Source organism: Sebastes umbrosus, chromosome 16 (assembly GCF_015220745.1).
Source record: "Sebastes umbrosus isolate fSebUmb1 chromosome 16, fSebUmb1.pri, whole genome shotgun sequence".
Lineage (NCBI taxonomy): Eukaryota > Metazoa > Chordata > Actinopteri > Perciformes > Sebastidae > Sebastes > Sebastes umbrosus.
The window spans coordinates 3,463,097-3,483,766 of NC_051284.1; the positions used below are offsets into that span (position 1 = coordinate 3,463,097).

At 38.7% G+C, this 20,670-nt stretch overlaps 2 protein-coding genes across 2 annotated transcripts in view; one reads left to right on the forward strand and one right to left on the reverse strand.

The window, feature by feature from the left end:
• The window catches only part of LOC119474418, an 813,351-nt gene that overhangs the window by 59,645 nt on the left and 733,036 nt on the right, over positions 1–20,670 (reverse strand). The window lies entirely within an intron of this gene.
• Positions 2,560–13,133, forward strand: LOC119504421 (gap junction alpha-10 protein-like). Its single transcript, XM_037796505.1, has 3 exons — positions 2,560–3,069; positions 6,521–7,939; positions 13,095–13,133. Exons 2-3 carry the CDS (start codon positions 6,560–6,562, stop codon positions 13,131–13,133), a joined length of 1,419 nt encoding a protein of 472 aa, XP_037652433.1. The 5' UTR covers positions 2,560–3,069; positions 6,521–6,559.

Consider the following 20,670-nt stretch of genomic DNA (forward strand, 5'->3'; position numbering starts at 1 on the left):
AACTATTTATAGATTCATGTGACGTCACTGTAGCGTACATATTCTGGTAGCCCAGTTTGTCCTGAAAAAAAGAGATGTAAATAACATGATTGTGCATTAGTGATGAGGTTATACATTAGTACAAAAGGAATTCCAGGCCACAGACCAAAAAACAGGAAAATTGGACCTCAGAGGGTTTTAAAACCATCATGAAGTGTTTCAGTATGGAGTCAGTCTTGCCTGAGATGGAAATAAAGCTATGGAAGTTGGACTGGTGTTTTTATTTTTCTTATCTTATAAGTTGTAGTAAATTACATAGAGAATGAACGCAGAGTAACTGAGAATAATTCATAAGAATTTCAAAAATCTGTTAAAAATCTTTAAAAGTAGTGACAGCGTCTTGAAAATCTTGAGCTCCATATAGAGTTTAATGGAGTTCAAATGTTATTTTTTTATATATCTCCAAAAATATAAAAGCGATAAACAGTTTGTTTTTGCATAATTTGTTACATATAACCTGAAAAAATGCATTTTACTCCTCAATTTTCATTAAAAATAAAGTGAAACAAAATCCACTCATGTCCACTCATATTAAACATGAATCCCAATTAGTGTATGAGCGTATGAAAATAAGATGCAAGATGAGCATATCTTTTGTTATCATGAACGGCCGAATGGTGCGACGCTTTAAAGGTCCCATATCGTGCTCATTTTCAGGTTCATACTTGTATTTTGTGTTTCTACTAGAACATGTTTACATGCTGTAATGTTTAAAAAACCCTTTATTTTCCTCATACTGTCTGCCTGAATATACCTGTATTCACCCTCTGTCTGAAACGCTCTGTTTTAGTACATTTCAATGGAATTGCAACAGAATTGCGTTGCTAGGCAACAGCTTGGGTCCATGTTTACTTCCTGTCAGCTGATGTCATTCACATACACTGCAACAGGAAATAAACTGGGACCCATTTAGAATGTTTACGTTTAAAACCGTGTAATGGTCTAAATATTGTAGATTTGTGACATCACAAATGGACAGAAATCCTGACGGCTTGTTTCAAAAGCTCAGTTTCTAAATACCAGCTGTGTGTATTTCTCTGTGGATTAAGCGTTTCGATGCTTTCACAGTATTGATATAGGACTTAAACCTGCTTTATAATATAAAAGCCATGAAAATGTTACTTTTTACAATATGGGACCTTTAAATGCTGCGGGAATTGTGGGATGTTATTCTCTCCTTTCCTTTGGTAAAGAATGTTCCAGTGTATCCTCTGCTAAAGGAGATAATAAAGGAAGCATTGAAGCACCTTTCCTCAGCTTTTATAGAATTCAAACAGCTCTTATCATGGCTGCTACTGAGATACTTCCGGGTCATTTCACGCCGTCCTGAGCTAAAAGGACTTTTCGACCACGGCCCTGCATGGTGTCAACAAACAGACAGACTGGACTAAGTCCCGCCTCCGCTGCTCAGCTGTCAGTCAGGCCGCTGGGCGGAGCTCCTGATGAAGCAACCGCTGGTTGTGTAATCCAATGATCCTGGTGTGACACTTTGGCCTCAGCGACCACAGCCGCAGCTTCTGAAGGGAAAATCAAATCAATGCTCCATTGACTCTGTCAGAGCGCGATGGAAACCTAATTAAAGGCCCTCCAGGCACAGCTGGTCATTTTGTGCAGCCAAGCACCAGGGCTCTCGAATCAAGCCAGTAATATGTACTATTGCTTTACTCTGTGTGCTGAGTGAGGGATGGGGGGGGGGGTCTGTGGGCCTTCCTGACCAGGATACTGTCAGGATTCAATATGCTAAAAACTCATGCCCATGTCATGTCATTGTTAAACAGTTTGACATACTGCAGTGCAAAGACACTTTCCCTACTAAGCTCTTATGAAAATGAATATTCTACTAATATTCCGGTTTACATGCAGCGGTTCATACTCCGATTAACCGGCGGTAGACTTGTTTGACCGGACTAACGCAGCTTCCCTCTTTCATTCCTTCAACCACCTTCTAGAAAAGGTCGGTGTTGTTATATTTGCTCATATCCCAAAAAACCTGTTGATATCCAAGTCTTTCATATTATTTAAAAGTAAGCGTGTTTCTCCTTATTTTCTTTTGGGGCACGCATCTCTGCAAACCGTCGGCTGGTTGGTTTGCGTTCAACGCACAGAGCTGGACGTAAACAGGAAAGAGGCCGTTTGTCACAAACTGCCGTAAAAGAAAACCCCCATTGAGACACATATTCTGAATGAGCTGTGTACATGTCCAAAGAATGCTCCTAAAACCTGAATAATATCAGCATATCCCACATGACTTAATCAGAAAATACTCTGAACATATCAAACGTCCATAAAAATATTGTGCCATGGAGTAAGAGTGCAGGCGTTTCCTTTTTCTTTACTGTTGCAGTGTATGTAAATAACATCAGCTGACAGGAAGTAAACATGGACCCAAACTGTTGCTTAGCAACGCAATTCCGTTGAAATGCACTAAAACGGAGTGTTTCAGACAGAGAGTAAATACAGGTATATTCAGGCAGACAGTATGAGGAAAATAAAGTTTTTTTTTAACATTACAGCATGTAAACATGTTCTAGTAGAAACACAAAATACAAGTATGAACCTGAAAATGAGCACAATAGTTGACCTTTAAGGCCTCCCTGCTGGCTCGGTTACCTCTTTCTGTTGAGGACACCAGAAGCGAACTTTATGTGAAAGACCAGCCATAAACAAATATCACCTCTCTCTGTCAGAGGCACTGATATTGATGGCACTGGTTGGAGTTGGCACTGCTGGCGTGGGAGATGGAGGGGGTGTTGGGTGGGGGGGCATTGTCCCGTCGGGAGGCGATCGATGCTCACATCCTGTGAACCCTGCATGTAACACGGGAGAGCGCTCCCAACACACAGGCAGCCGCGGCACACACATACACACAGAGAGACAAAGAGGGATGTGGACTGGAGTTTGCGACCGTCACAAGTGGATCATCAAACACCTCCATGGGGTAGCCATCCAGACACAGTCAACTCCTGGGATGCTTCTATAAACACGATGAAGTGCATCAAGAGGCAAAGAGGGAACCCGTACCAGTGATATGTAAGTGCTGCTGATGGTTGGTTGATTCAATGAATGGAGTCATTTACTGTAATGTCATGTTTCATTTAAAATGGTTTTGTCAGATGGCCTAAATTGTAATTGTTATTGATTATTGTTAATGGTAAAAGAAGGTAATTCTGAATTACTGGCCTTCGAACAGAAAACCAGACCATGCTTGGTGCATTTCATTTGCATATAGAAGGAAAAATCCAGCATAAAACAGAATTTGCATGTAATTTTCTACAGCACCACACAGCTCTGTTTCATTTGGTGTAAATGCCTGTGTATCAGCATGGGTTGTCTGGTGGATGCACACCAAAAACTAGGTGCTGGTAATGGCAAGGACATATTAGACAAGAGGATGACGCACACAATGATATGATTGTGGCACAAATGTTTAAACATTGAGGTTGACGTTTCAACCACACTTTTTTTAAGACCTTGAAAATATCTAACTTTGGTTCAAATGTCGGTGATACATAAAGTCATTGGAGTCATGAAGTGTCTCTGAACTCCGGATTGTTGTGATGATGTCATCCAGAGACGACTTCTGTAGCTGCACCATAAACTGTATTATGAAACGAATGCTAGAGCTCTACAGCAGCCATAAATAATAATTTGCCCAAAAAGCAAATTTTGATTGAATATCACAAATAAAAGCCCCAAAAACGTAGCCACTAATTCACTCTCTCCAATGTCATCTGATGGCACTTCAAAGTCATTTTTCAGCCTCATATTTCATAAAACATCGTACTTCTAACTTCTGTTTAAGGATGTGATTTCCCTGTTATAGGCAGTACTAGATACATAAATGCACTTACACTTTGTTGTAATAAAGTTGCGTCACAATGCCAGACATCTGCTCGGGTAAGGGCTGTTTTTTACATAGGCTTGATTGAACACGATGGGCAGTTATCTCCTTCAGTCAGACATCAACATGAACCCTGCTACACCTTATTGGACGAGCACAACATAGGATGTCAATGGTCGCTGCAATTTTAGAACTGGAAAATAAAGCAACTAAATCAGTTTAAATGATATAGAGAACATCTCATTGGCATTGTTGTTTGTGATGTTTGGAAGTTTCTTAACACTCCCCTCAGTTTGTACATTCTCAGTGCAATACATTCTCAGTGTAAATGTTTTTCTTCTTGTCAACAAATCCCCTGTGCACATTCAAACTAACAGTGCAGCCCAGTCGCACAACCGTTTGTGAAATACTCACGAAATTGAATGCATTGATTCGTGTACATAAACACGAATTTCACTTTTTTTTTCGTGATGGTCAGCACAAAATCAATTCATATGCAATTCACGTAATTGTGAACCGGGAAGTACAACACAGCATACGGAGGGTGTTGGGGTGGATGGGTGGGTCAAAAAAACAGGACTTTCACCCAGGACACCGGTGTTTGTGTCCTGTGTGAAACCACAAGTCAAAGTTGATTAATTTGTCATGTAACTTCTGTACTTAATTTACACATTTCTGGAGTTATTTAAACCCAAACCGCGATCTTCTCTTCAACCTAACTAAGTAGTTTGTTGCCTAAACCTAACCAAGTCGATCTATTCCTAAACCTAACAAAATAGTTTTATTTTGAAAAGACGTGTTGCTGGACATTCATAGGAAAACGCACTAAAAATACGTATTTGAAAGTTGTGCTGAGCGTCACGAAAAAAAGGGAAATTTGTGTTTATGTACGCGAATCAAATAGATTCAATTTCGTAACTATTTCAAAAACTGCCGTGAGATCAATTGTTGTCCAAAAACTATTTAAAACACATCAACGAGTCACACTGTTGCACTGGGTGTAGTCTCGCATAGCCAGATCTTCTCCACAGTTCTGTGTCAGTGCTAAAGAAAGGTCTGGCTCCACACATTATCATTCTGGTAGAGGGGGGAAAAAGAAATGCTCTGGCTTGTTTGTATTTCCTTAAACCAATCACAGTCGTCTTGGGCGGCTCTAAGCCCAGGATGCAGCGATGGCGTCCTTTCAAAATAGATAGTGCAGATAGCGGAAGGGGAGGAAAACGGGCAGTCTACATCCAGTGAGTCCAGTCTGTTCTCATTCCCAGGGCATCAAATACCGCCACTTTGTCAAGCCCCTCGGCATGTAAAGGCACCCTTTTAGCGACTGTATGAGACGCACAGGACTTTCTAGTAACTACAATGAAACCCATCAATATTAAACTCTCAGAGAAAGTGGATGGGGAGTGTGGAGATGTAGTTTAAAGAGCGAAAAAAACACACATAGGGTGGATAGGTCAAACAAACACAAGACCGCTGTTCGTGTCCAGTGCGTTAAGTTTGATTTTCACCTTACAAGCAACTGTTCGTTTGTGTCCCGTGTCACTTTACAAACATAGTAATCTTAAGCACAACCATGTTTTTTTTCCTAAACCTAACTAAGTGGTTTTGTTGCCTAAACCTAAGCAAGTTTTTGTTTGAATTCACAACGTGTTTACCGCAACCGTAAAGTGACGTCGAGGGGTCTGACAAAGCGTCAGTATGTGACGAGTTGGGATGAGAACGGGTTGGTGACGACACTGAACGACATGTTCCTTCATTATCATGAACACACGTTATATTTTGACTCAATTCCATTCTACGTACCACCAAATCAAATGTAGATTAATCCGCTGCTGAAAATAGTCCCCATCAATGCACTAATTCCTCCTGTTTGAGTAACCAGCTGTTTTTGGAAATTATTGAGCGTTTAAGAAAAAAAAAGAAACATATATTTGACAGCTCTTAAAGATTTCCGTCCTCAGTAGGAACCAATGGACTAGAGGCTGAGAACCACAGACAGGAAAGAACCAAGTCAGAAAGTATTGAGAAATTGACTAACACATTGTTGGTTTAGGTCTTTTCATGACATTAAAAAAATATACAGTAACGGGTTCATTACAACTTGGGTTTTATTTTTGTAATCACGAAAGTAATTCCTCTTGGATCTTGGAACATCGCTGAACATAGGTACAACGGGGCAACAAACACAAGCAGTTTGACGTCCAGAGATTGTAGACAAACTCCCAGGTAACCCCATGTATATCTGGTCGACTTTACAGTAGTTGTGTGCACTCATTTGTGCATTTTCCTGGGCAACAAGTTATTATTAGTGGCATTACTGCTGCACCCATTTTCGGTTTTACCTCCAAAGGAATCAGTAGCCAATTTGGCTAAACTGTCACCTTTATTGCAACCTGTCTGATCATCTCACTGTTTGTGTTTCTTGACTCTTTGGATTTATTTTTAGTGAGGGTGCCATATCCCTGTAATCCCTTCAGTGAGTACAATGTTATCATAACCAATAGAGCTGATGGCCAGAGCTACAAAAATAAAACATGCAAACTGTGGCTTTTCTTTAGAATTTCATACCGAAAACTTACCTAATATGTGGTCCGGCTTTGTGAGGCTAATGTGTTGTATGTACATGCTGTGTCTCCACAGTTTGATGACATGTGGCAGTGAAGTGGTGACAAGCTGACCATGGGTGACTGGAACCTGCTGGGCAGCATCCTAGAAGAGGTCCACATTCACTCCACCATCGTGGGCAAGATCTGGCTTACAATCCTCTTCATCTTCCGCATGCTAATCCTGGGTGCAGCCGCTGAGGACGTATGGGACGACGAGCAGTCTGAGTTTGTCTGCAACACTGACCAGCCAGGCTGCAAGGCGGTCTGCTATGACCGTGCCTTCCCCATCTCCCTCATTCGCTTCTGGGTCCTGCAGGTCATCTTCGTCTCTGCGCCCTCGCTGGTCTACATGGGGCACGCCCTCTACTGCATGCGAACACTGGAGAAGGAGCGCCACCGCAGACGGGCCCAACTGAAGGAGGAGCTGGACGAGGTTGAGTTGGATTTGGATGAACATAAGCGCGTGGAGAGGGAGCTGAGGAGGCTGGACGAGCAGAGGAGGGTGAAGAAGGCTCCTCTCAGAGGCTCTCTCTTGAGAACCTATATCATCCATATCCTTACACGCTCTTTGGTGGAGGTCTGCTTCATCCTGGGCCAGTATATACTCTATGGTGTCCAACTGGAGCCACTCTATAAGTGTGAGAGGCTACCTTGCCCCAACAGCGTAGACTGTTACATCTCCAGGCCCACAGAGAAGACCATCTTCATGGTCTTCATGATCGCCATTGCTGGGGTGTCACTTTTCCTCAACATTCTGGAAATATCCCACCTGGGCATCAGGAAAATCAAACAGGCACTGTATGGAGAGAGGTACACGGAGGATGACAGTTTGATTTACAGGTCCAAAAAGAAGGCGTCCTTACCACACCTTTGTGTAATGAGTAATGTATCACCTCACAACGGGCCTTTGACTCAGACCTTCAAAGTGATTCCAGAGGCGGATATGAAGCCTCTTTATTACAACACCGGGCTCAAAGCCAACCAGGATGCACCAAGATACAGTCAGACCAGTTATATCTGTCCCCAACCTAGGATGCCACCCAGGTCTGGCCAGAACTGTGCAATGCAAGCCCCCCAAACCCACGATGGTTCAGAGGTCCACACAGCTATGGTGGACCACCATCCAGTCTGGGCTTCTGCTGTGTCAACATGCCATCATGAGGTTCCCCGTGAGGGAGAACACCCTCACCCCATTCATTTGGAAGCTCTGCTGTCCACTAGCACCTTAAGGCCCAGCGCTATCAGAGACCTGGATGAGGACGATCGAAGGGAGTCAATGGAGAGCAACCCCAGGAAGACCAGCTTCATGATCAGGCCACCATCTGAGAGCTTGTCCTCCATCAGTGGCTCCACGAGCCCTTCCTTACATACCTCAGAGGAGTCAGATGAACTAGGCTCGCTGCAGGGAGATATGCCCATGATGCCGCCTCCTGGAGGCCGAAGAATGTCAATGGCAAGTATAGAGCAGAGATTGTCTCATGTGTCTGAATCACATTTCACACTAGTTCAGAACATCGAAAACAAAGTTAAAAATAACAAAGTGCACCTGACAACCTGGGAGCAGCTTATGTCCCACCTGGGTTTCATCTGCCATTGGAGTTTAGAGCATAATAGTCTCTGTCAGTTATATGTATAAAACATGCCCCTTCTCCTAGTGCAGGGGTCTCAACCTTTTTTTCTCTGAGAGCTAATTTGACAAAATGAAAGTGGCTGGGAGCTACTCATAGCACCAAGTTGTACATTGCAAATAGCAGAATTTCTGTCTTACTTTTATGGTCCTTTAATAATGTTTCAGTCATGGCAGTCATCGCCTCTTTTACAGTCCGTCCATAGGCGAAGGGCTTTTTGTGTTTCGTTGGGATGTGCGCCACTAAACGACGCCTCTGTTGCTGTGTTGGCCTTCTTTCGTTGGTAAACAGAGAATGTTGTCTTTTAAGCGTTGTTAGTAACACTTTACAATAAAGGGACACAAAAATGTGAGTAGTTATTGGGGAACGAATGAGGAACTCTCTGCTAGTGAACCATTAGTTAATGAGTAACTCCCAATCAAAATTTTTGAGTAGGTAATGATTAGTTAATGATTAGTTAATGATTGCTTAATTAAAAAAACGAATGAGGCTCGAACTGCTAGTGAACCATTAGTCAATGAGCAACTCCCACTCAAATTTTATAGAGCAGCTAATGATTATAAAACGAGTGAGGAACGAATCAGGAACGACTTGATAAATGATGAATCGTTAATGAGTACTTCTCTAAAAGGCAAAAGTGAGCATGGCTTACATACCCCCGTTCACTGCTTGACTCCTACTAAAGTAGGGCCAAAGGTTTTGCCCTTTAGGAACTAATGGAATCAGTCTACTGAGCACAGCGTATCTTGTTATTAGCTCACCTTCCTCAAGAATTTTTGAAATTTTGGGCACCCCCAAAAGGCACAACTAGACCACGCTGTCAACCATCATACCAAATTTGAAGTTCCTGAGTTAAATAGTTCTACTCCGGAAATGAAACGGACGGACGGACGGACGGACGGACGGACGGACATGCGGAGCACTATATACCCCCAACTACGTTGTCCTGGGGGTATAATAATTCATAATGGAGGACAATATAATGATGAGTTACTAGAACAGACTGGAAGATCCTATAGTAATGAATCATTAAGTCATGATTCATTCATGAATATATGTGGCTTGATCCTACTGACCATTTTTATGAGTCGTTCCGATTAACTCTGAATCAGCTGCTGAGCGACACAAAATTAGTAGCGACTCATTAATTACTAATTACTTAAACATTAGCTACATTAAAAGGTTATCATAAGTTAATGATGAAGTAATGAGGAACTCCTCAATAACTACTTAAAAAAAGTTATTTTTATAAATGGTCACTATATCCTGACAGTAGTACGTGAAACAAAAAAAAATCATGTTCCTCTGTGTCCTCCAATTTCCTCCGGTGCTCCAAACGGCATCTGCAAGATTTCACAGACCGGAGGAAAACAAGCAGTAAGAGCTGATCTGAGGTCTGCTGTCCATCTGCCGTCTATGAGAGCTGACTGCCAATCACTCGCAAACTCAGACCAAACGGTCAAACTAGGCAGCGCTGATCAAATATGAATCAATATTCTGTTACGTTAATGCTTATTTCTCTCCTCAAATGTTTTCAGAATCGTCTTGTAGTGTAATGTTTAGCTGTAAAATGAGAAAGTTTGTGACCCAGTAGCCATGTTGAGATCTCTTGGGGAACACCAAGCACCGCTCACATGTCCGAAGCACAGCCAATAGGAACGCTCTCTCAAAGAAATGACCTGTGATTGGTCAAAGTCTCCCGTCACGGGCTAGATTTTCTAAAGCCTGAAAACAGAGCCATGAGGAGGTGCAGAAGTCTAGTTTTCTCTCAGAACACTTGAATTACAATATGTTGAAAGGTTATTATGGAATTTTTGCCCAATGATCCCAAAAATATACTGCCTACTGCAGCTTTAATGATTCGTTAATATAGGATTTCCCAGTCTGTTTTCTAGTAACTCATCATTATCTACTATATAGTCCTCCATTAGGAAACACACACATTTGTTATTCACATTCGTGAAAAAAAAAATGCATCATGCCTCATGAAAATAGTATATGTTTTGCCTTTTATTGGCCTGGCTATTTCCTGTGGTCATTGTCAAACCTGATGTGCGCTTGCTAGTCTGCTAACGTTGCGCCATCTATCATGTTACGGCATCATTGATGTAACCAAACTTGAAAGCCGTGTAACTCGTTTAATTGACAGCTGATTGGAAAATAATTGGGATATCTTTGAATTTGATTGGATGTGTTATCAAATTTACGTACATATTATTTGAACCTTTAGCAAGACACTCAAAGGGGTAGCAAAAGCTAGTAGCTTGCGAGCTACTTGTTGGAGACCCCTGTGCTAGTGTATTGTCAAAGAAGTGAAAGGGGAAAAAAAAGTTACTCTGAAGCTCGCTCACTGGTACAGTTATGATGTTAAGCATTTCCATCACTAAGTCAACCAACACATTCGGCTGAAATAACTCAATACAAAAAGAGTTGATAAACATTTACGGATGAAAAGGAGTCAAAGAGAAAGTGGTAAGAGACAGAAGAAGAGAGATGAAGTGGTGTTTTGAAGAGAGAAAGACGGAGAGAGAACGCTCATTTCTGTTGATTTGGACGAAGCCCAATAGTGACAATTTGGCAGCCTCTGTCCATTCAGTGTTTGTCAGCGGAAGTAATGGGAAGAAATCAAACTGCCCTTCAGTTTCTGATAATGCCCTTCAGTTCGGATGGGAAAAACAAAACAGCAACAACAACAACAGACAGCAGCCACAGAACCGACCACACTGAATAGAACTTTTGAATTGAGTAATATTTCATGTAGTTTTTCTTGTGCGTGTGTCTGCAACTTTGTGTCGTATTGCTGTTTTGTCTTGACCAGGTCTCTCTCTCCAGAATTACATCCAGTGTCTCAATGAGATCACCTGTATAAATAAAGATTAAATGAAAAAGAAAAAAATTAGATCAGTTCAAAAAAAAAAAAAAAAAAAAATATATATATATATATATATATATATATATATCAATATTTAATATGTGAACTAAATGAAATATATGTAAAAATAAAGTTGTTTTATATTTAAGTTTCTTAAGAAATAACATTCAAACACAAATTAATTCATTCACAATAATAAAATATATTAAAATGAACAATTAGATTCAGTATGAATTTTATAGATTATAATCTTTTTATGAACACAGATAGCTACGGCCTCGAAATAGTGATCTCAAATTAATAATTTGTGCACATTATTTGGGAATTCATGCTCTCAAATTAGTGCACAATGGAATTAACACAACATATCTGTTTAACATATTTATGGGATGTCAAAGACAACACATTGTTTGGTAACACTTTACAATAACCATCATTTATAAATGGTAAATTGATAGTTAATTAAAATTTAGTTAATAGTTGTTTTACTGTTAACAAACAAAGAAATGATAATTAATAATGCTTACTAAATATTAGTAATGCTACAAGTTATTTTATCAGTTTAGTGTTGCACACATTACAACATTGTATATACTATAAGCGTTTCTTAATGACTGCCAAATGATTTGTCAACTTTTAAGAAATCCTTTGAAAAATATCTATAGACATTACATAGAAAGATCATGAGGTTTGTAACACTTTGTTAGTGGTTAATAAATACTTTGTAAAGCATCTATAAACATTATTTAGATAGATAGTTGATAATTTGTCAATGCTAAATAATGTTTATAGATGTTTTACAAATAATTTCTTAAAGGTTTACAAATCATTTGGTAATCATTAACAAATACTTAATTTAGCATATACAATGTTATAATGTGTACAGCAATAAACTGTTAATAAATAGTTTTCTAATGTAATCAGAATGTAATTGTTATCATCTCTTATCAGCTATGATACAATATAGAATTTATAAACTTATTTAAAATTACACAAACTACTGATAAAATAACATAAATTATAGCATTACTAATAATTAGTAAACATTATGAATTATCATTTAATTGTGTTAACAGTGAAATACCTATTAACTAAAGTTTAATTAACTATCAATTCATAAATGATGGTTATTATAGTGTTACCCATTGTTTTTTACAATTGAGATTGTATCTGTTGAACAATGTCGTGTTATCTTTAACATCCCTTTAACGTGTTAAAGATGTTGACAGAACACTTTAATGTCATGTTGTTAATAAATTAATTAATTTTTTTTCTCCTTCATGACCTCTGCTGAGCTCCATAGGTTTCATATTATTGCCTATATTGCCATATTATCACCTCATCAACAACGTTTTTACAGAAAAATGCATACATCTGCACATTGTATTTTTCTTTCATAGACTTGTTTTGGAATCAATAGGATTTATTCATCATTCTTTGTTGTGAAATGTGAAAAGATTTGAAAATATTGGTAATGTTGAGAAACTAGCAAGAGTACGCCATTAATTTAAGAAATTATCCAACCAAAAAACCCAGCCCCTTGTTGGTTGCCAACTCTTTTCCAGTGAGAGTAGCTAGCAGCTCCAAAAGTCACTCAATCTAGCGAGAAAGTCGCCAAGTCATCAACACTGACAGTCCGTCCATTCAGACCTCCCTCTAAAGCCACTCCCCCAAAATTATCATTATTAATTATTAATGTAAACAACCAACATGACTATTGTTAATACTCACAGCTGTCAAGCTAGCAGCTTGTGGAAGACTCTAGTGATGCGCAATGAGTGCACGGGCAGAGTGCACACAGGTAGACAGGCAGGTAGCGCTTTCATTCAGGCCGAATGAAATGATTAGACGGGTTTATTATAGTCTCACGACAGCCACAGATATCGGATTTCTTTTCTTTTTTTTATGTCAGCGCATTTCATTTATTGATTGCAGTCGGGATGTAAAGAGAATTTCATCCAACATAACAAAAATATTTTTGAGGAAACATTACCAACCCTAGCTTTAAGCAATGATACTGGACACACACTGAAAGATGCTTGCTTCAGTGAATACCAGGTATGCCGTATGTGTTTTATGACTCAAAGCTGTCCTCTTGTCTTCCTCAGAGCATGTTTCTGGATATCTCCTCTATCATGAAGAAGTGAAGCGACGAGGCTTATGTCATGGCCGTATAGGAGCTGTGTTCCACAAACTTTATCAGTGATACCAGCCATCGGCATTGATTTACCACTCAAGTCACATTGGGCCAAAACCAGCGAAAACAGTCAGCCATGATGAGGCAGCGGACACAGTGCCAAAGCCCAGTACGTCTTGGAATTGAAGCACCTTAAAACGTCTACATGTGGAGGAATGGATTGTATCTTCTTCTTTTTTTTTTTTTTAAATGTGGACATATTTCCATGTGTTGGCGGAATTTTTAAGATTGTTCAGAAACAACATGGCGGATTATGGAGCAAACTCCTCAGAGGGTCTGTTTGCTTGGACGTTATGAGCTTAAAATACTTTTTTCTAAGTTGAAGACTTGATTAGAATCTGTGTATAGTCGTTTATATACGGTCATCTTGTGATACTTTATATTGTATTCAGATTAAATGCTTCTTAACAAAACAGCAATCATTTTGTCAACAGATACTGAATGAAAATCCACACACACCAACACCACGCCGTAGTTTCTCATGCTTTTTGTTTTATTTCTCAAGAAAAAAAATGCCTAGACAAAATGCTGGTTTTTCTTTAAAAACCGTTTTCATATCAAATAAACAAAACATGACATGTTGCACAATATTTACAAAAGAATCTAAAAACAAAACACAGGTCATTTGAACATTCAAAGATAAAAAAGAAATGAAAAATGCTCAATCTGCATATAACAGTCATGTTGCAGGTACTCAAAAAAAAAAAAAAAGAACACGTAAAAAATGGCTCACCAAAATCTACAAATACAATGAAGTAACCACTGTAAAAAGTTAGAAACAACGGCACAGAAACTGTCTACATGTCTATGATACAGTCCTTACCCATAAGACGAGGTATGCTGAATTATCCAGGTAGATAAGTGCTTAAGAGTCTGTTCAACGGGGATTTAAAAAAAACCTCAAAGATCACAATCTGAGATTCAAGTGGCCCCGATTAACGCATTCCTGTAAACCGATCGGATTAAAATAAGTACTTCCTTTAATCTGCCACTGTATATTGTAATTTCCAAAAAAAAGAATTTGAAAGAAAACTCTTCCCTGATAACCACTGCTCATGGTTCAGACAATAACTGTTGTGCCTAGATTAGAGCTGCATTCAGAGATGTTGGAAAGTTGGAAACTTAAGCATCCTATGAAGAAAAATGCAATTACAGCTATTCAGAGTAGTAGTTCAGTCCCATATTTGCTGACATGAGTCATCTGATTGTGTTATGTCATATTAAAGGGAACATATCATAAAAAAACTCACTTTTTCAGTGCTTGTGCACATACATCTGGGTATAAACCAACCCACAAACTGTGAAATAAGACAACCCAGTCAGTTTTTTGTGGGCTGCCTAGATCAGAAAAACATGTGATTCAACAAGCCAATCAGATGTGGCTCCCCTTCCTATGTCACATGCAGGCTCATTAGAATATAATCACGACCTTTGCAAAGGTGCACCATATTTTTCTCGCAAGCCCATCAGAGCAGACTTGGCTTTTTCAGGAGGAGGTCTTAAAGAGACAGGAGCTAAAACGGAGCGTTTCAGACCGAGAGTGAATACAGGTATATTCAGACAGACAGGATGAGAAGAATAATGTGTTTTTTGAACATTAAAGCATGTAAACATGTTCGAGTAGAAACCCAAAATACAAGTGTGAACCTGAAAATGAGCAGGATATGTCCCCTTTAATATTACATCATACCGTAGTTGTCAATCACGTACCACTGGTTTTCCCTCCAGTCCATTAATGAACTTCAACACACGTCCAGGCAGCTATTGCTTTTCATTTCTTTCAGTACAGCTGCGGATACTTGAAACTTTCTTGCGTTAAGCTAATCCGTCACAGCGAACAGGTCAGCTTTTACGGCTGTCGCTGTTTTTCGTGGCATGCTGATGCAGTTGGAAGTGCAGATTGATCTAAAAATGTCTGCATTGCATTACCACACAATAATACATACGGTGTATGATGGATTACCTAACTCAGGCCAGTTTCAAGTCTCCACGGGTTCATTCTTGGACCATACTGAAATTAAGTGAAACCACATCAGAACATAATTCAGAGATCAAGAGTGTGCTTTGTGGTTGGCAGTAATAGAAATTATATGGAAATTACAGTCAACGGGCTAAAACAAGAAGAAAAAAAAGAAACATTAGTATGTTCCTTTAAATTCTTTTTCTTTTTTGCTCTGGTGTTATAGATGCTAACTAGTCATATAATACTGCTAGACACTGATACAGTCGATGTACAGTATGTAATGGAAGAGGATTAGGGCCACTGAGTTCTGAGATTTATTGATTAATAAGTCATCATTTCATTATTATGTCAGACTTCTGATTCCTTCCTTACATCTTTTTCTCAAACACCTGTTTTTTTTCTCCTTAAAATAACAACAGGTGACTAAATGTTTGGCTCTAATTATGTTCCATAAACGAGGAGTATTTTGCATCCTCCTCAGGGTCGGAGCAACCAACTTGAAACATTAGATTGTTCTGATCTCTGAAGTGCAGCCTTCAGTTAACCGATTCATGACACTACATTTTCATCGTTTAAACAGTTTCTCTATCGTGGTATATTACTCGGTGACACCTACAAGAGCATGTGGAGACCCACAGTGGTCAATATTAAATAAATAAACAGGATGTTATGTAACAAATAATCATATGAATAAATACACATGAAATTGTAAAATAATCCAAACACTTATTAAAACTTAGCTGATTATTATGAAATGTTTTTTTTTTCCATTTCAAAATGTTTTTTTTTATTTCACACAATGTTTTAAAAAATACGTGTATTTATTTCACAGTTTCATGGTTTTATATTACATATTCTGTCTGTATTTATGGATAAGATTATTCTAGGGCTGTCAAAGTTAACACGTTAGTAATGCTAATAATGCAAAATCGTTTTAACGGCATTAATTTCTTTAACGCAACTTACAGTTTTTGGGGTCTATAGCGGGCTCGGTTTTAAAGCTAGTGAAGATACTGTCATCATATGAAACTAGAAAACTTATGAATCCAATGGTACCAACCAAGCGTCTTGAATTAACTTCTGTTATGATTTGATGCTATATGAAAATAAATTTAATTGAATTGAACCATGTCATACTAGTTTGTCATGAAGGAGGTTAAATAACACTCCAAAGTTACGCTAAATTTTGCCGAGGAAAAACTGGCATGGTCATTTTCAAAGGGGTCCCTTGACCTCTGACCTCCAGATATGTGAATGTAAATGGGTTCTATGGGTACCCACGAGTCTCCCCTTTACAGACATGCCCACTTTATGATAATCACATGCAGTTTGGGGCAAGTCATAGTCAAGTCAGCACACTGACACACTGACAGCTGTTGTTGCCTGTTGGGCTGCAGTTTGCCATGTTATGATTTGAGCATATTGTTTTATGCTAAATGCAGTACCTGTGAGGGTTTCTGGACAATATCTGTCATTGTTTTGTGTTGTTAATTGATTTCCAGTAATAAATAAATATATACATACATTTGCATAAAGCAATATATTTTTGTCCACTCCCATGTTGATAAGAGTATTAAATAGTAGACAAATGTCCCTTTAAGGTACATTTTGACCAGATAAAATAAATGTCTGATTCATTTGCGATTAATTAACTATTTTAATAGATTGACAGCCCTAGATTATTCTTTTAATTTATTTATTTATTGAACACTTTGGGCCTCCATATTTCCAGAGGGGGGGAGGGGAGGGAGGATACTTGATCCTGCATGTCTTTGGACTGGACTGCTTCTTGAATAGTGAAACCAAAAGTTACGTCCACGTTTTCTGACACTGTTGCAACGCAGTTTCTTAAAGCTGCGGTGCAGTTTCCATTGAATAAAATCCTTTGCTCCCTTACTAGATAGTTTGGCCTCTGTAACCTCTAAGGCAAGAAATTGTAGCTGCACTTGTCGGATGCTTATTTTTCTCACAAATTCATCAACACTTTTAACTTATGTCAATAAAAAGAGCTTTATCAGCTGTTCTATTCAACTTAATTCTCAGGTCTTAATTATATCTTTACAAAACAAAAAGGTAATACACAAAAATTGTAAACATACTCACACCCCTTTTAAGTTAAAATATTAAACTTAAGTAAGTACATGTGTGACTTGTAAATGAAGACTTATTTGTCATGAAATTGGCAACAATAAAAAAAATACAACCATTAACAAATCAACTCTAAGAAAGGGTAGCAATCTACATTTTACATCTATGCAATTTCCTCTACACCCGACCCCCCAACCCCCAACAACGAGAGTCCAAATAAATAAATTAACAAGTTCACATTGAGGAATTAAAGTCTATGAAATCAGCTGAGCAGTGTTCTTCAGTGTACTCTGAGTATTTAGCACATTCTAATTAGATTATCATTGGCTAACAGTGATATCATGGAAGGATCAGTTCACTTTAGATTTGATTTCATTATTTAATTCATTTTTAGTGTGCTAAAGCTAGCATGGTCAAGCTGCCATTATATACCCATCCACATGGTATACATTTTACAATTCAAATATTCCCCTTATTTTCAAAATAAGTGGAGTGTGATATTCACAAAATCAAACCGGGAAATAGCAGCTCTTATTTTGAAGGGTCATTAACCAATTTCTGAAAAAATTAAGTGCAATGAAATATTGCCAGTTGCAGTTTGAAATTCTAGTTTGACCTTCCTGTGCTGAAAGTGATTTCACCCCGACAAAAGAAGCCCAAACACATCCCGTACTCAGATGCTGTGGACATACTGCACCGTGAAGCTGACAGCGCAGCAGCAGAGTGTTGGACAGCAGCACTCACTCCTGCCACGTGCCTCGCCATCGACTTTTCAACAGCAGATGAATTTGGCATGTCCCTAAATCAATACCGTGCCAGTGTGTTTGTTTGGAGCTTTGAACTTCATACACTATTAGGGGTACTGATTTGTAAGTAGAAATTGATCATTTTTTGCTTAGTGTTTAAACAGATTCACATATGATGCTGTGAAAATGTAGGTGTCTCACACCAACCACCAACGTACTGTACCAAATACTGTTAGTAGGGATATTTGTCTTATGTACAATACAAGAACAGTGCAGCTAAATACATAATTACCATAGTTACAAACACTAAATCCTTACTACTTTTAAGACAATAAATAAATGGGACAAAAAGAGCACTTATGATTTGTTTAAGCTGTTGTTTAAATGACCACACCAGTGTGTTTTAATTGTGTGTGCTTTACATTACTACCGTCCATTTTCAACAGCATGACGGAGAGATTTTAGTTTTTTCTACCTTCCAGGCAGCTATTGGTTTCCATCCATTTCACTCTATAATAATATATAATATACAAATCAACTAGGAGGTTGCTTGAGATAAGAGATCCATCACAGTGAACATTATGTCTGTTGTTCTTTTTGATATTTATTCCATTTGTCATTTTAGTTTAGTGTCCCGATGTGTAGACTTTTCAAGTCAATTTCAGGTAATTTAGCGGGTCCTGTTATTCCTTTATAATGGATATAAAATAAAAATATATAACTTCTCAGGAAGTTTCCTGGAGAGGAATTAGAGATGATGTTCTAAGACTGATGTTCTAATCATTTTTTTTAATAAAAGAACAAGGAAATGATGTAATATATCAGACCGGCACATACGGGTACGTCGCAATAAGTCAAGGCTGTGCCCCCTTTTATGGGGGATAGAAAACTGAAGATCTTATAGACCTCAATGCAATTTAACGTATGTTTGGATCTTAATTTTGACAAGTTCATATGCATTTCTTGTTATACAAACTTTTGTTTTATACACACGTCTAATAATAATTTAGCGACCTTGCCTGAACCTGAGCGTTCGTACTTAAATGAAGGTTGATCGCCGCCATATCCCTTCAGTCTTCCCCCGTCCAACACAGTGGAGGCTATTACTGATCCAGACATCTCTACATATCTCATTGAATCCCGTTAGACTAAGTGTTGTCTTTAAATAACCAACGTGTTAATAGCCAACCGTTTGATCTATAGACTGAGATTTAGTTGGAGACCACAGTCTGATGTTGCTAGAACGTTAATGTGTTACTGTATTACTGCAGCAGCCTCTCACTCAAGCTAACGTTAGCTAGCCATGCTAGTCACTGTCACCAGCATCATTTAGCCATTTAGCACATTGACAGTGAATATTCACGTATCGTATGTGCCTCAAATGTCAGTGTGAAAGCCTCGGTTAACCTGCTACACAACAGCTTTTCATCATTTTCTTTCCCCCGTTAGGGAACGCAGCCTCGGCGATGACGCCATGCTGGTCTCGTCTATAGCTTGGAGCCATAAAGCACCTCTATTATATCTTTTTTAGGACGTGACAGGGGAAAAATCTGCATTTTGGGGATTTATTGTTGGTGCAATCAACTACACAGCAACTCTTCAGCACAGCGTTATTACTATTAGCGGTTTGTTTAAAGTAGAAGTTTGGAGACACGTTTCAACTTCTTCTATGTACTCTGTTACCGTCTACGAGGGACACGGGATTGGTTTCCCCCAAAAGGGGGCGTGGTCATGAGAGCCTATTCTGGAAGACGTATTGCCGGTCTGATGTATTTAACATAGTTGGGTTTTTAACTTCCAGAGGAATTTCCTGGATAGACCTGCTAGTTTAAACGTAATAACGTAAATCAATTAGTTGGCAATTTTATTCTTTAGTTTTGCTGAATTGTATGCTTGGCTGTTATCTACAACTACACGGACAGACAAATGTCTACATTTGCTTTGGTAAAGAAAGGCTACGCTACCTGTCACCATTTTCACTATAATTATTACCAAATGACAGAGTCCTTTCCAGGAACCTTCCGGTTCCTTGTTTGGCAATAATTGGGAAACTAGGAACCTGTAAAATAAAGCATCACCCAGTTTGACAACACAAAAGCAGAAATGATGTAATGATCTCCAATGCTCAAGCAATCTTCAACTTTTCTGCACGTTGATTGATCATAAATGAATTAAATCAACTGAGAAACTACTACAGCATGCTTTGGAAAATGGTCAGCAGAAATGTAAATCAACACCGGTATGGTCCTTTAATCTATTTGGACACCCAGTGGCTGGCTTGGGCTTTAAGTGCCAACATCACAATGCGTTTGCTCATATTGAATGCCAGGTGTCACCTCTTGGAGGTGCTGGGCAGTGCTTGAACTTTGTAATGTAGCTCTGTCTCTTAGCGCACATATGAAAAAAGGCAGAAGAGAATTGTGTAGAAATGTCCATCTGAGTACAAGAAAAAGTACAAGTGAAGTTTGAGAAAAGAAACTTTGCATAATGAGAGTTCATTTGATCATTTCATCTAATGTAAAATTTTACAAATACACACCTTTGGTAACATTTTACTTTAAAGTCCTGTGTCACTCAACAATCACTAGATCCACTGAAAATGTTAAGTCATATGACGATGATGATGTACCATATATTGAATAATTCAGAAGATTAGTTCAACATTTTGGAAATATACTTATTTGTTTTCC

What these genes read in the sequence shown, in the direction of transcription:
- LOC119504421 (XM_037796505.1), top strand. Translation starts at nt 6,560, where the DNA reads ATGGGTGACTGGAACCTGCTGGGCAGCATCCTAGAAGAGGTCCACATT. An exon ending in GAGGCCGAAGAATGTCAATG is followed by an intron (nt 7,940 to 13,094) that starts GCAAGTATAGAG and finishes TGTCTTCCTCAG; the next exon opens with AGCATGTTTCTGGATATCTC.